Source organism: Plasmodium gonderi, assembly GCF_002157705.1.
Source record: "Plasmodium gonderi DNA, contig: Chr14, whole genome shotgun sequence".
In the NCBI taxonomy this organism is placed as follows: domain Eukaryota; phylum Apicomplexa; class Aconoidasida; order Haemosporida; family Plasmodiidae; genus Plasmodium; species Plasmodium gonderi.
The window spans coordinates 2,822,029-2,838,737 of NW_021628939.1; the positions used below are offsets into that span (position 1 = coordinate 2,822,029).

The 16,709-nt window shown below is 27.8% G+C and overlaps 4 protein-coding genes across 4 annotated transcripts in view; 2 read left to right on the forward strand and 2 right to left on the reverse strand.

The window, feature by feature from the left end:
• Positions 1-2,442: 2,442 nt before the first annotated feature.
• On the reverse strand, positions 2,443-4,592 carry PGO_145970 (vacuolar-sorting protein SNF7; the record flags this gene model as incomplete). The annotated part of the gene is made up of 8 exons (XM_028690587.1): positions 2,443-2,487; positions 2,664-2,722; positions 2,831-2,866; positions 3,007-3,064; positions 3,328-3,436; positions 3,907-4,133; positions 4,298-4,384; positions 4,527-4,592. The coding sequence occupies 8 exons, from the start codon at positions 4,590-4,592 to the stop codon at positions 2,443-2,445; spliced, it is 687 nt and encodes a 228-aa protein (XP_028546388.1).
• A 4,085-nt stretch (positions 4,593-8,677) lies between these two features.
• On the forward strand, positions 8,678-9,952 carry PGO_145980 (translation initiation factor SUI1; the record flags this gene model as incomplete). Its single annotated transcript, XM_028690588.1, has 3 exons — positions 8,678-8,777; positions 9,474-9,574; positions 9,806-9,952. 3 exons carry the CDS (start codon positions 8,678-8,680, stop codon positions 9,950-9,952), a joined length of 348 nt encoding a protein of 115 aa, XP_028546389.1.
• Positions 9,953-12,986: 3,034 nt separating this feature from the next.
• On the forward strand, positions 12,987-14,126 carry PGO_145990 (ubiquitin-conjugating enzyme E2; the record flags this gene model as incomplete). The annotated part of the gene is made up of 1 exon (XM_028690589.1): positions 12,987-14,126. The coding sequence occupies one exon, from the start codon at positions 12,987-12,989 to the stop codon at positions 14,124-14,126; it is 1,140 nt and encodes a 379-aa protein (XP_028546390.1).
• A 987-nt stretch (positions 14,127-15,113) lies between these two features.
• PGO_146000 (hypothetical protein, conserved) overlaps positions 15,114-16,709 on the reverse strand; it is a gene marked incomplete at both ends in the record, with an annotated part of 2,245 nt that continues 649 nt past the window's right edge. The window contains 4 exons of the mRNA XM_028690590.1: positions 15,114-15,151; positions 15,391-15,441; positions 15,722-15,793; positions 16,383-16,709. The exon at positions 16,383-16,709 is cut by the window's right edge and continues 649 nt beyond it. Of these exons, the coding sequence (XP_028546391.1) occupies positions 15,114-15,151; positions 15,391-15,441; positions 15,722-15,793; positions 16,383-16,709 (488 nt within the window). The remainder of the gene's footprint in view (positions 15,152-15,390; positions 15,442-15,721; positions 15,794-16,382) is intronic.

Below are 16,709 nucleotides of genomic sequence, written 5' to 3' on the forward strand. Positions count from 1 at the left end.
CTAACAAATCAGTGCATCCGGAACTAGTTGTTGCGAAGATTGTAATGTGACAAAATTTTGTGACTCTAATGCAGGGTTACATATTCAAACAGTTAAGTAGTTAAATGGTAAAAAAAAAAAAAAAATAAAATAAAATAAATTACCAAAAATTTATTCCCATGCTAGGACTTATCGTTCATGGATTTTTTTTTTTTTCTTCTTCTTTTTTTTTTTTTTGTCATTTGCGTGAAAATAATTCTAGCGTGTATAACATTTTCGAATTTATGATATATAAAAATTGCAAACATGGAATTCACTAATTTTTAGCATTTTGATAATTATTTTGTTCAGATATGTTGAATATAGAGTTAGAAAGTAGGGGATGAGAGGGGAAAGGGAAAAATAGCTAGACAGGGGACACATAATCTATTGCCTAATGTAATATTAAAGACATATATATTCAATCTTCTATTATCATAAGTTTACTCCTCCTCCAACGTTCGATGCTTGCTGTAGTATTTTTAGGTTTATTCTACATTTTTTTTCCATTGTCAATATATTTTCCCCGGTTTTGGGTAAATGAAAAATTTGAATTTCTTAATTTTGCATTATTGTAAACAATTGTGGTTTCAAAAGATATACGTCATTTAAAAAAAAAAAACAAAAACAAAACAGTTGTGTTATTCATTTGTACTTCAACTGGTGTTATACCAACAAGGGAGAATATAGTGTAAAAATTGCTTAAAAATAGGTACATTAAAATGAGGAAAAAAATAAAAAAAAAAATTCGGAAAAATTAAACATGAGTGATTAAAAAGAATTGTACAAATTATGATTAGTCTGCTTGTTCACAAGAAGGAATTCATCAAGTGTGTGTTCTGCCGAAAAGGGAACTTTTGTTGGTACAAAGTGGTACAGGGACAACGGATATGCAAAGAGAGAGAAAAAAAAAAAAAATAAAAAATAAAAAATAAAAAAGAGAAAAGAAAATTCTAGCATGGTGCTATAAGAATAAATCTGGTAAAGGATGTGACCATACCTAATTTTAAAATATTCGATGAAAATAAAATGGTAAAATGGATAAATAGAAACAATTACATAGATCAATAAATTTTAAATGTCTTATTAGAATACCAAAATATTATTAGGGGAAGTAAAAAAAAAATATTGAATTTATTATATAGAAATATAAATAAGGTTGCAAAAGGAAACAAAAAAAAACAATAATATAAATAAACAAATTGAAAAAGGGATAAATATATGCACAAAAAAAAAAAAAAAAAGTAGAAAGAATGGTAACTAAGTACAATAAATTCTTTAAAAATCATGATTATAAGAAAACTAAAATATTACATTACCATTTTAAAGAAAATTAAATAGCAATGATTAAACATATACTGAATTATGTTATCGATCTCATGCATCACATAAAGTATGAATGCAAGGACTTTAGAAGACAAATCCAAAGACAAATGTATGATGTACAATTGTGAATTTTTCTCCAGCATACTTCATTGAAGTAGACTTCATTTCTCAGCCCCACCAGTTGTTATTTTTCCAAATTACATATTATAAAAAAGGGAATATATTGGTTCAAAGCCTTTCAGAACTAATCACATCGATTTAGTGCTATAGTAAACAAAATTGTACAGTAATTTTATACCTCATTTTTTTTTTTTTTTTTTTTCACTTTTTTGTAAACATGCTAAAGGAAGTGTTAGACCCAGAGTAGCCCAAATCTGTCAAGGTTACTACACCACCATTGCAAATTCCATGAACACACACAACCAATTTCGTATGCCCAATTTTTTTTTACATTTTGAATGTTTATTCGTTTTTTTTCATATAACCCTCATTATGGAAAACTGCACGAAAAAATTAAAAAAAAAAAAAAATAAATAATATGCAGGACAAATGAATCATTTATTATTTTATAGCTGTTAGAGTTGAGTCGTATAGAAAAGAGACTGCATATGTGAGGGGTGAAAATGGTGTTGAGATGGAATGCGTAAAAATAAAAAAAAGAAAAAGAAAGCTTAGATTAGCACATATGAAATGAAAAACTTAAACAAAACAAAAAAAAATAAAAAAATAAACAACCAGGGGCCTGTTCATACGCGAACACATACACACACACACACACATACCTATATATATACATACTTAGAAATATGTACATGCATGTAAACGCAATATGGGGGCACATGCGTGAATGGGGAAAAATATTGTCTGAATTAAAATTGATAAATTACCTAACTGTTTGTTGAAAATAAAATTCGAGTGAAACGTGCGCGAACGAGAAAAATTATTATGTGTGAAAAGTTTTTTGTCTCATTTGAACACATTATTAACATGTTGAAATGAAAAGAAAATAAGTGAATGCGTGAATGTCCAGATTGTGTCTTGCGCTATGTTTGCTGTTCTACTTTTTATCTTATTTTTCTCTTCTTTACATTTTTTTCCTCATGTCATTTCTCCAATTAGTTCCTTCAATTCTTCGTCATCGGACTGCGAACGATGCAAAAAAAAAAAAAAAAAAAAAGAGAACAGAGAACAGAGCAGAGAGTGTGAAAGAGGTTGATGGAATGGGGGAGTATACATTTTTGTAAAAGGGAAATAATTACAATATATACAAAGAATGCTTATAATTTTAATCGAAAAATGGTATAATTCATTTTTTGTACCTCTTCAGTGATCTTAGAGAATGTTTTTTCGGTAGATTTCACATGTACAGTTTTAGTATCTGAAAGAAATAAAGTTAATAAGGATAGGTTTATATGACCATCAATATGTCTACGCTTATCGAAAAAAAATGTGATCTAGAATGAATAATAAATTGCAATCTGTATACCTTGTGGGAGTTCTGGTATTTTGTTAACTTTGGCAGCTGAGAGAAAAAAAAAAAAAAAAAAAAAAAAAAAAAAAAATGTTTAGATAAGCACAAAAAAGTTAAATCGATTTCAAATAAATAGGTAAAAATAAAAAACATATTTTAAAATAGTAAAGGACGCATTAAGTAGAAATTACTAAGTTTTTCCTCCATGGTCTGTTCCTTGAGTAAATTAAGCTCCTTATCAATTTCGTCCTGTGGAAGTAACAATTATTGAAATCCGTTAGTATGGTGCGTAAAATGTATATATACGTTACTATTAGACATAAAAAAAAACATCCTATTGTGTGTGTGCATGTATTTATGTGTGATATTTAGAGTGGAGAGGGGGTGATTTAAGGTCATGTGGGGACCCATAGAATCGGAAGATGACAAATGTAACCGCAAGAAGTCATGTCTAATCGCATGGAACAATATGAAACCATCAGCTGAGTAAAAATGTACGAATTGTTAATTACATCGTCGACATTGTTTAAGAGATTAAAACTCAAGGCTTGATTTATCTCCTCCTGGATATCCTTATTTTCTTGAATTGTGTCTATTATCTTTTCTACCTTTTGCGTATTTCTGTATTTTTAAGAAGAAGAAAAGAAAAATATAGCAGGAAATGTTATTTACATTTTCTATAAAGCTAATATCGACCACTATTCATAGTATGAATATAAGACCTCACATGATGGAACGTTTTTGAAATTTTAAGAAAAAAAAACAATTTCTTTGTTTGTTACATGATTATTGTTTTTTTTTTTTTTTTATTTATTTATTTATTCATTTATTTATTTATTTATTATTATTTTTTTTTTTTTTTTTCCTCATATATGTTTATCTCTAAGAAAATGTAGTGTTTTTCTTTATTTTCAATATAATGGTTTAGTTTGTCCTGACTTAGATATTCGACATGACAGTATGTCTACACTCATATATCTCTTCTTGTGGATACAGATGCCCGTTTGGAATAAGACTCAAAATAAGCATGCTATAACAAGCAAGAGCTCAAAAAGAAACAGTTGTATTTGATTATGCATTCGAATACATACATTTCGTTGTTCAGTTTTTTATGAGTATTAGCTGCATAAGACAATGCATTAACTGCAATTTTATGTAAATGCATATTCTCTAAGTTTATCATGTTGTCTTCCAGGGTTAATCGATTATTTAAAATGTTTTCTATTTCCTGTTCATATAATTTTTTTCTCTTTAGCAAAATTTTTGCATTGTTCATTTGGTTTTGTTCTACTTTTTGCTTTGCTTCAATTTCCAGTTGCTAAAAAAAAAGGGATCATTATGTTGTTATGAATACCTGACTTTTTAGATTTATAATTGTGTGTTAAAATATATGATGGTTTAGGATTCTGAGCTGACATAAATAGTTTTTTTTTTTTTTTTTTTTTTTTTTTTTTTTTTTTTTTGTATCCTTTTTATTTTTACCTTAATTTTCTTCTCCACTTGCACCTGCTTTTTTTCGAGAGCATCTATTGCTTCTCTGTTTTTCAAAATAGCTTTGTATATTTCGTCCTTAATAAAAAATAATGGATGAGATAAAAATACATGATTTTATTGAGGAATGAATGCAACTTTGATTATTATAACCAATGGAAAAAACAGAATACAGAGATCGGGAAGGAAAAATAAACACGGCGAACTAAGCAAGACTTACATTGTTCTTTTTTTTATTATCGATGTATTCGGAGCTGTTTTTCTTTTTACAAAACCAAAATCTCATTTTAAAACTGTTTGTGAATACTTTTACGCGCTATAAAAATTCTGGATGTAAGTTGTAAAGCCGATGGCAGGTGGATGAGGCAAGAAAAGAAAGAGAAAGGCACAAGGAAAGAAAAAGAAAGAAAAAAAAAAAAAATTATATATATACATATATAAATATATATGCATATATATACACTTTATTATCAATAATGCTTGAGTTAAAAAACGCCTATTAAAAAAGAACTCATAACTTGTTTCATATTTAAGCATAACAAAGCTATGCCTCGTCGTATAATTCTTTTGTGAATAAAATTTGTACTTTGCTCATTTTATGATTTAAAAAAAATACAACAATAAGAAGATGTGCATGCATATCAATTTGATATATTCAAAAAAAAAAAAAAAATTGCAGAATTTTATTTTGTCGATATTTTCCCTAAAGTATGATGTTTAACATAAAAAAAAAATTTAAATGGAAAGCATAGATTTTACCAATTTTTTTTTTTTTTTTTTTTTTTTTTTTTTCCCCTTCATTTCCCCATTTTTGAACCAAGCTGTGTCATTTGTCACAAGAACGTTTTGCACTTTTTTTTTTTAATGAATTATGTTTATTGTGTACATATTGACCTTCAACTTTTCTTTTTTCTTTTTTCCATGTAGTGTTGTTTTGCAACTGTGATTTTAGCTTATATATGAATTTATCAGAATGACATTTTTTCCTTTTCCCTATTGTGATATGTATATTTTTGTATGAATTCCATGGATGTGAATCAGTGCACATGCAGGTTCACTCGCCTTCCCTAGGTTTCAAATAGACATGTAATAAACTTCGTATGGACAGTTTATACATGCTGCACACATTTGTAATATCTTAAGGTTGTTAAAAAAGAGCAACGAAAAAGGAAACAAGTAAAAGACCTTTTTATTTAACCAACAACATTACTAAGAAAGAAAAGGAAAAAAAAAAAAAAAACTTTAAGACGTGATAATTGCTGAAAGAATGCATGATTAGTTCTTTAACCTACACTGTTCCTATCGGTTATAAAATTTCAAGATAAAGACAGGGTGAAAAAAAAAAAATATTCTTACATGTTTTTCTTCAATTGTGCTAATGCATAAAAGACGATAAGAACATTTACATATTTTCTTTTCTTTTCCCAATTAAAAACTGAAAAGGAAGCATACACATTATTTTTAATAGATACGTGTGGGAAATATAAAATTAAAAAAAAACAAAGATTTCTTTAATTTTATTATCATTATAATATATATATTTTTTCTTTTTTTTTCAAATTTGTCTTCGTTTTTATGAAAATCAACAATTTCGAAAAAACTTGGAGTAACACGTATTATGGAGCTTGTGCCCCCTATTGAAAACTTACATGGGCCTTCTCTCTCTTTTTTTTTTTTTTCCCTTGATGTGAGGGAACAAAAACACCGGGGTTATTATATTACAACAAAGTAAACCTTTCATAATGCATAAGGTGAATATACATATTTGGATACCATCCTCCTTTTTGGTTCTTTTAAACATCGAATAGCACCTTAGAACAACGTGTGTTGAGGTACTTTTACATTTAAAAAAAAAAAAAAATATATGTAAATATATAAAATAAGACATCAGATTTTGTTTCCTACTAAAATGGGGTTAGTATCCAATAAATTGAGCGAACGAGGCATATGTGTATTGGGGGTGGGAGGGAATTTTTATTTTTCCATTATCCGACAGTTGGACGTATTTATTTTTCTGTGTTTTGTTCTGAACCGGCATATAAGCAAAGGGTACGAACGTGCAAAGGAATCAGAATAACTTTTATGGGTGAGGGTTGTTAAATATAACATGTGTGAAAAATCATCACGTAGTCTTTTATCAAAAAGAAAAAAAAAAAAAAAAAAAATCCTATGCGTCACGCACTTGTTGAAATTTCTTAAATGGTTTATTCGTGTAGCTTTTCAATCCATGTTTTAAAGTTCACTCGATTTTTTAGCCTAATACATGTTACAAGGTATTCGATTACATAAATATTTATAAATTATACAAAATGGTCACATATTTTTACTTTTTTTTTTTTTTTTTTTTTTTTTTTTTTGAAGAGCTGTAAAACTGGCAATATATAGATACACACATATGTACATATTTGCCACGTTCAATTTTTACATGACTTGTAAATATTTTTTCTTAAATTCTTAAAATATTGCCTTAATTTGGGATAATAAATGACTGACTGAATGGGGTAAAAAGCCTCTTTTTTTTTTTTTTTTTTTTTTTTTTTTATGAAATAGCTGAATGTACATTTTTACAAAAATGAAAAAATATATTAAACCATATTTCACTCGTTGTGTTTACATCGTGTACTCTTTTTTTGCGAAAGGTTTCTAAATTTTTTAAAAAATACCTTTGCAAATATAAAAGTAAAAATAAAAAAAAGCTTAAATTTTTGTTTTTTTTTTCCCTATCATTTTGTGTGCAAAGTGCGTGTGAAATGCAGGTGCTCATCTGTACGCGCGGCCTGTACGTACATCAAGCCTTAACTGCACAACGCAGTGCGTGTAAATGTTTATGTAAAAGTACAAATATTTATATATATATATGTATCATGTGTGTGCATGAAAAGAAATCGCATATGTATATATATGTGCAGATAAAACATAATACACGTCGGAGCGAATATGCACCTTTATATATACTTTGTGTGTGTGCTTAAAATTAGATATGCAAATTTTTGCACTAAAGAGCGACCACAATGAGTCAGTCTCATAAGCACATGAAATGAAAAAAATCGATTTTATAAATCAAACTGTGCCCCTCCTCTCCATGTGACCCGCTTTTTCCACATTTTACTGCTGAACATTTTTGTACTTATCAACAATACAATTATCTGACAAGCACTTTCGCCGACCATTGCCCGTGCATCGCAGAAAAAAAAATATAAAGGTAAATAATATACGTAGGCATATATATATAAATAAAGTTAATTATAAATATATACATAAGTAATTGCATAAGTAATTGCATAAATAATTGCATAAATAACTGCATAAATAATTGCATAAATAATTGCATAAAAATTACATATAAATATAATGCATAAGTGACGTATATATATAAGTAAATATATATAATTTTGTATATATTTATATTGTATATATATTATATATTGCTATAAATGGTCATCATATTGCCAAATTAGCCCAACTTTAACCGCAAAATTGCAATTTTTTTTTTTTTTTGTCGACCATCGAGCATGCGAATTCAGCTTTAATTATTCACATTAACGGTTAAGAAAAAAAAAAAAAAAAAAAAAAAATGCACGTATTAAAAAATCATAAAATGACAAGTTATACAAATCTCAGATAAAAGTTTTCATTAAAAGTTCATTTTAAAATTTCGTTCAAAATTTTGTTCAACATTTCGCTTAAATTTTCATTTAAATTTTCGTTCAAATTTTCGTTCAAATTTTCGTTCAAATTTTCGTTCAAAATTTCGTTCGACCCTTCCTTCAAATTTCGTTTAAAGTAAAATGCATTTATTTATCATTAAAAAAACATTTAACAAAAAAATTTATAGATAATTTCACATGTACGAATATTTATTTGAAAAAAAAATTTTTTTTTTTCTTTTTCTGTTTTTTTAAATTCGAAACATTTTCATTTGTAAAAATTTTACTAGCCCCATATACTCTATTTTGCAATAATTATATATACATATAATTGCGTTAACAAAAAGAAGCCTTTATATATGGTACCTATACCTTTTACGTTAACAAAAAAAAAAAAAAAAAAAGAAAGAAATAAGAATATTCCATTATACATGATATATAAATCCATTTGGGTACAATTATATTATATGAACAAATAAAGTAAATTTATACCCCATCCCACATGCCATAAGTTTTTTTTTTTTTTTCTATCCTACGCTCATTTTTTTAAATCAATAAAGAAATTTTACAGGCATATATATTTTATACATAGATAAATAATATCTGTAAGAAAACACAGTCCACACGTGATTTATGTTTTTTTTACATTGTTAAAATTTTATAATTTTAAACTTCCTTCCCCCCCCCCCCCCAATATTCAATTATACTCGTTATATAAAGCTTGATGAACCTCGCTATTCAGAATCTTGGTATTAATGACCCCTTCACAAATGAAAATATTGTCGATAAGGGGAATGGTAAATCCAACGCGACGAATTTAATACGTAAGTTTTTAAGTTTTTTTATGATGATCGCAATTATATATATTTTTTATATATATAAGTAATGCATATATATATACTTGTAGCATATGTGTCCATATATGGTCACCGTATATATTATGACATTTTTTATTCATTATCCATGTTTCTGCACTGTTTTTAACTCTAATAAAGTTAAAAAGGAGGAGTAATGGAACAAGGAACCACAAGTTTTTTTCTTTTTCTTGAGAAAAAAAATTATGCATAAAAATTATGAACATTTGTTAATATATACCCACCACCCACCCCGTCATATGCTTTTTTTTTTTTTTTTTTTTTTTTTTTTTTTTTTTTTTTATCACGCGTGCATGAAAAAATTATGCAAGAGTTGTGAGGCTATTATATTTTTGCTTGCACAAAATAATGGTGTCTCGTGGTACAATTTTTTTTATGATTTTAGTTTTTTAACGCTGTACACTTGCATGAGAATATTTTTATCTTAATTAAAATCTTATTTTCGTTTACATTATAATGAGTTTATAAAGTAGCGCAACATCGTATGTATGCATATTGACAAACACCGATGATTTTATTGCGCTTTCACTGTTGCTCTCTCTATATATACACGTGTTTTTTACATATGCATATTTATGTTACATCTCAATAGAACAAATACCATAATTAATTTTTTATGATTGACTTTTACATTAATTTCAACAGATATAAGAAATCAACAAAGAAATGGTAGAAAAAGTGTTACTACAGTGCAAGGATTAGGAAAAACATATGATTTGAAAAAAATGGTCCGAGCCTTAAAAAAGGTAAAATATAAGAATAAAAAAAAGAATATAAAAAAAATGAACAAATAGCGTACACGCAATAAATGTATTGTTTAAAAGTCCTAGAAACGAGTGCATCAGAAATGAAAAATGTTACAAACGAAAAGAAGACGCATTTTTTGGGAAAATAAATTACATTTTTGTTGTATATATAAGAAATGTACCAAACAAAAGCATATTTCCCATAATCATATATAAACACTTTTTTTTTAGGAATTTAACTGTAATGGAACAATCATAGAAGATAATGAGCATGGTTCAATTATTCAACTTCAAGGTGACAAAAGAAATAACGTTAAAGACTTTTTAATACGAGAAGGTATATGCGCAGGGGACCATATACGTATACATGGCGCTTAAGTTTTACGACACATTGTTTTTTTTTTCTATACTTATTTTTATAAAGTTATAGTACGCATAATATATATATATATATATATGTATATAATGTACATAATAAAAAAACAGAAAAAAAAAACCAAAAAATAGTAGAATAGCGATATATATGATAATAGGCGAGGAACATAATTACGTATAGCACAGTACTACCAAAAGTGACAGTGTTATTAGGAATAAATGGAGATGACGAATGAATGAACCAGATAAATAACAAAAAAAAAAAAAAAAAAAAAAAAAATGTACATATTGCATTTTGCATGTAGCTGAGATATATATATAAAAAACGAAACGTATTGAATTGTAACAAAACACCATAATTCATTTAATTCCTAAAATTAATGAAGAGAATAATCAACTATGAAACATTTAAAATTGAAATAGAATCAAATTTAAAGATAAAGTGAGAGTTATAGGGGATTTGGTATGTCACATAACAAGTTTATGAAAAAGGTTACAATACATACCACGAAGCAAGATTGTGCATGAATTGGACAAAAATATTTTATTGCTATTTTTTTGAAGAAAATGAAATATAATATATTTATGTACATATATATGTAGATATTTTTGCATATACGGATGAAGAAATATTTTAAAATTCTGGAATACAGAATAGAACGATGTATTATACATGCAGAAACGGAAAATTTTACGCATATGAAAATATAGTTTGTGTGCATGGATATATGTAGGAATATGAATTTATAATATTATGCGCATATAGATAAACTATATATAGGTGTAACGAATTATTTTTTTTCCATTTCCCCTTTTTTTATATTTTTTATTTTTACACCCTATGGATGTTATATTAAATTATTTTCTCGTGCAGTGTAAATTATACATATAAAAAAGATAAAATAGTATATATATATATATATATATATATATATATATATATATATACTATTTTTTTTTTTTGAAAAAGACTTAAACAAATGAATGCATTAGGAGATTGAAAGAAAAGAAACACAAGCATGCAAAGCCAAAAAAAAAAAAAAAAGAAAAAAATGAGTTTAAATAGATATGCCTTTTTATGAACAAATGAAAAAATAATATTATTCTAGTAATTTAATACGAAAATATATATGCATATATGCGCTGAGACAAATATTTTTAATGTATAACATAAAAAATGAATGAGTATATGCAATATATATTTATTTATATCTTTTGTACAATACTTTGAGGGGAGTTCTTTTTTTTTTTTTTTTTTTAGCACCATTTTGTATAAATTTATAAATTATGCAAAATGTTGTGTAACAAGAAGATGAACTGAAAAAAAACTAACAAAATTGAATAAGGTAAATGTAAAGAAGTGTACACCATGTAGATTTAAAGAGAAAATAAAATAAACAAATAAATAAATAAATAAATAAATAAATAAATAAAGATGTGTTAGTAAAGCACAATTTTTTTTTATTTTTTTCGAACATATATAGTACATATCTGGTATTAACGAAGGAAATAGTGAGGACGGGTTATATAGGTGGTAAAAGTATGTGTGTGAGCATCTTTTTTTGTTTTTTTTTTTTTTTAATCGTAGTATTTCAAAAAGGTATAAAAAGAATAAAAAAACGAAAGAGGTTTTTTCTACGTATGTCTTATATTATTACAATAAGTATTTGTAAGTATATAGAGTGTGCAGGATGATGTTGTGTATAGTACACCATTTTTGTATTTTTATTTGGAAGTGTAGTTTTTTTGAAAAGTATACATATATGTACAGAAAGAGAGTCAATATGCGAAAGGGAGAAGTAACCAATGTGACCCTTTTACCTCATGTGTGTGGTATCAAACTGGTGCAAGAGGGTATATTTTGTTTCCCTTCATATATGAAGCTGGACTTTTATAGTGGCAGAGGAAGAAAAGTGACGACAAAGGGGGAAAATCTTATCCAGGAGTGCGTATGGATTTTGCTTTTTCGTCATTTTTTTCCAATTTTTCCGTATCATATAATGATATTAACTTATCTCCTTATGTATGTGTTTAAATACCACTTTACAATATTTCGTGAAGAAAATACTAGTAGCAAAATTGTTCGTTTATTATTTCATGTTTTTAATGAGAATTTGGGAGTAACTAATTAAAGAAAGGAATATTATGAAAACCGATGAGTTTTTTTTTCTTTTTCTTTTTTTTTTTTAAATTAGTAGTTTCATTATGTTCTGTGGGAATTATATATATTTTTATCTTGTAATCTCTTGGAGATGATATATATAATTCGTGAATTTTCTTTATGTTCTTGTTAATCTAATCGGGAGTTATCATTAATATATGATGAACAAAGGAAGAAACAAAAAAAAAAAAAAAAAAAAAAAAAAAAAAACATTCGCATGAACAGTATTTCCATGTTATTATTTTTATTTTTTTTTTTTTCCCCTTGCGAATATGCGTGTCCATATCATTTGTGTAGCTATTTCAAATAAACAAATTTGTTATTACCCCCACATTAATAATAAGAGAGACTATTTTTGCGAATAATGATCCATTTCCCTAAATGTGCATAATTTTAGTGAAGCATTGTCCACCTAAGGAGAACCATTTTATTACTACTTTTGAAAAATTCTGCATTTACACATTAAAAAAGATGCAAAAATATGCATAAAAAAATGGCACACAGGGAATGGTCTACAAGTGGGTGATGATTTTTTTTTTTTTTTTTTTTTAGTTTTTTATTTTTATTTTTTTTTTTTAGTTTTTTATTTTTATTTTTTTTTTTTAGTTTTTTATTTTTATTTTTTTTTTTTCGTTTCCCACCTGCATGATGCACAAGTGTTAAAACAATTTTTTTGAAAATTTGGAAAAAATAAATTAAAAGAAAAACACATGCATAGTGTAATATAAATACACAAATATTACATTATGCATGTACGTATATTACACATATGTTATATGTGCAGATACCTTTTCGCACAACCACAAGTAGGAGTATTTCCTTTTTGATGAACTTACATTCAGGGATTTTCGACAGGAATAATACAATTAAAAGACCATGTGGTATGATAATGAAAGGGTTCCAGAAGAAGAGGGAGTTAGTAAGTTACTGATTGGAAAAACACTTGCGTATTTTCCAAAGTACGCAGAAGATGAAGATTGTCATATGTTGAAGAAAAAGGAAGATGAAGAAGAATTAAATCTCAGTTACAAGGAAGGGAAAGGAAATTATGAAAGGGTAAAACCAAAGGGTGATAATGACAATGGGGGAATTGAAGAGAACATGGATACAATAGAAAAAAAAATGAACAGTTCAGGTAACACTGACAATTTGGATACAATAGAAGATATGGAGAATGGAAACTCTGGGTGTTATCAGATTAACGAGACGATCCAGGACGATATAGAAATTATGGAAGGGGTGGATAGTGTCATTTTCAACGAAAAGGAATATATACTTGTTGAACAGAGATTAGGAAGAACAATTATACCATTAAATCCAGAGTTATTATCCCAATCCACATTAGAACAAGATATTATAGATGGATATCTAAGTGAAATACATAAAAATGTACATAAGTATTCTATTCTTACTGAATATTCATTTCTAGTGAATGAAATTCCAAGGGGATTTTATTGCCTCCCACAACATGATAATTTATTAATTTGGGATGTGTTTATCATTTTATACAGTACTGTTTATAAAAATGGAAAATTTAAGGTCCAAATAAAATTAGGGGAAAATCACCCACATTCAATTCCAGAAGTATTTTTCCTATCCCCCGTCTTTCATCCTTTAATAAATCCAAAAACTGGGAAATTAAATTTAGGAAACATTTTAAACCAGTGGACACCAAGTTGTCATTATATGTCTTTAATTTTTTTATACATAAAAAATATTTTCTATTTACAAGATGAGTACACGAAAGATATAATTGAAAATGATCAAGCACACTTCCTGCTCAACAGTGATAAAGAGTTGTTTCTACACAAGGTACATGAGTGTATTGAACAATCCAATTATTCCATTTACCAACAGGTAAATAACTGCATGTTTAACTTTGATACCCACTTGGCTAGTCAGGAAATTACTGATATGCTCCATAAGGTAAAAAAAGATCCATTATGCCATAAAAAAGCAGAGGCATTCATACACTGGTTAATAAACGATTACTCAAGTGGGGGGGGTGTCTCGTGAAGATGTCGATTCCCATAAATGTGCAGAGATGAAGAAAATGAAACGCTGAAAGGAGTAACCATTTTTTCAGGGTAGCGAAAAATGACGAAGCAGAGTTCCAAACAAAATGATGCTCAGCACGCTCGAGGGAACAAAGAGGGGAAAAAAAAAAAAAAAACAGCACCACCAGAAGGAAAGTCGGAAGCAGAAGCAGAAGCAGAAACGATAACATTGCAAGCTGCGTTCCAGAAAATAACAAAATGTGCTAACAGCATAATGAAGTGAATGGTTCATGAACTCTTATGATTGAATAAATAACCATTCAACAAATACATAGCAAATATTTAAATAGTCATCTGAAAATGATCACTTAATGGTGAAAAAAAAGAAGAGAGAAGAAAAAAAAAAAAAAAAAAAAAAAGTGAACAAAGTAACGTACGTTATACACACAACTTTGGACAAAATAATAAAATAGAAGCACCACAAAGCAGAAGCATAATAAGGTATATAAAAATCATTTCTTTTTTTCTTTTTCTTTTTTTTTTTTTTTTTTTGTTTCATTCAAATTTGATATTTATTTAAATTTTTTTTCTTTTTTTGAAAGTTCTTGTAAGTAACTTTTAAACGTAAAATTATTTTTAATATCAAATGGATGTGCCAGTCATCCTTAAAACAGTGGCATATCATAGTTGTGTGCTCAGTGGGGGAAAAAAAAAAATACAGCACAATACAATACAATAAGCATGTTGTAAATCAGTAAAAACTGATTACCAAAGTCTCATTAAAAAGACATTTAAGTGAGATATACACATGTGTGCAAAAACCCTTGCTTAGCAAGTTCTGACGATTTATTTATGCGTAAAAAAAAAGGTAGTAACTCCTATGGCAAAAATTTAGAAATGAAGTGTTTTATACATTATCTCATCGTAATTTTCCCCTCTTAATTATTAGTGAAGAGAGAGGTATAAGAATCTTTATCGAACACGAACCTCGACAGAAATATAAGAATTATACTGATGGCTGCCACAATGCTATATTTAAACAACCTACATAAAAAAAAAAAAAAAAAAAAAAAAAAAAAAAAAATTAAAATTATCATTGTGATCTTGCGCAGAAAAAAGAAAGAATCTATATCCTCTGAAATTAATCTCTAAAGGTTCTTAAAAAATGCGTACTTGTGCACACTTGCAAAGACGTATGTATATATGTGTATATATATATGTGTATATATGCGTATATATATATGTAAAAGCACATATTGGTCGATGCATGAATAAATTCGTACTTGATGCCAAGATTGAGCATTTGGGGTTGAAGCACACATTATAGGGGGGGCCTGAAATTGAAAGAGGTATGAAATGTTCTGTATCTATAATCTCTAAGGCAAAGGAAAAGGGGCGTTTGAATTATTCGGTTCAGCGTCACTATTGTCGCTATTGTCACTATTGTCACTATTGTCACTCTTATTTTTGCCCCACTAAAGATATACTTATCGGTCATTTGTTTGTATTTTTGTCTAGCCCCTCTGCAGTGAATTTGAACACACGAAAAAGGAAGAAACGAAGGAAAAAAAAAAAAAAAAAAAAAAAAAAAAAAAATACAGTCTTTTTGTGAACCTTCATGGCCATATAGTGTTGTCAGGAATTTTCCATTTTCACGCCAAATGTGAATTCCATTGTCAATGCAACCTGAATATGCAAGAAGAAAATATATTGTGTAATATATTTAGAAGGGTAAATGGGAAATATGGAAACGGGAAATTATGCTACACACATTTAAATGCGTAGAAAATGGACGTGATCATGACACCTAACCAAGTACATGTGTTGGAGCAAGAACATGGGGAAAGGGGGGGGAAAAAAAGTAGTGCTCAACGTGCAAAAAAAGTAAAATAACGAAATAGTAACATAAAATAATAAAGTAATAAAAAAAAAAATAAATAAAAAATAATAATAATAAAACACATGTTGTGTCACTATATATACGCTACAGATTAACATTTATTTATTTCAATTTAAATTGTCATTCAGGACCGTCTCATATTTATGGTGTACGCGTGGCACCTGCATGCTGGACGTAACGCCACGGACAAGGGTGCAGAGATAATCAAGCGTGCATGTGTTTATTCATGTACATATGCATGTACATATGCATGTACATATGCATGTGCATATACATGTACATATAGATGGATATCTGTATGGGTACGTATTTCCACGCATCCAAGCATAAATGCAAACGAAGGAGAAACATGCAAAGGAAACCCTTCCTTCTTACCAGTCATGACATATTGGCCATCGGGTGTTATAGTTGGGAGGAAAACGCTGCTGCACGAATTTTCTACAGAGTATTTAAAATCGCTGGTGTCATCATTTGCTAGCCATTGATCGTACAAACTGGACATATTTTTTTTTTTTTTTTTTTTGTGTGTGTGTGTGTACAAATGGGTAGTTGTTGAATGATAAGATGTAGTAGATTGTTCTTTTGTAATGTCGGGATATTTATATAGACATATAAAATTCCCAGTAATGGAATCTATTTTGAAGTTATTATTATAATTGGTGGAGACAATAATTTCTTTATTATTTGGAGTAAATAAAAGGT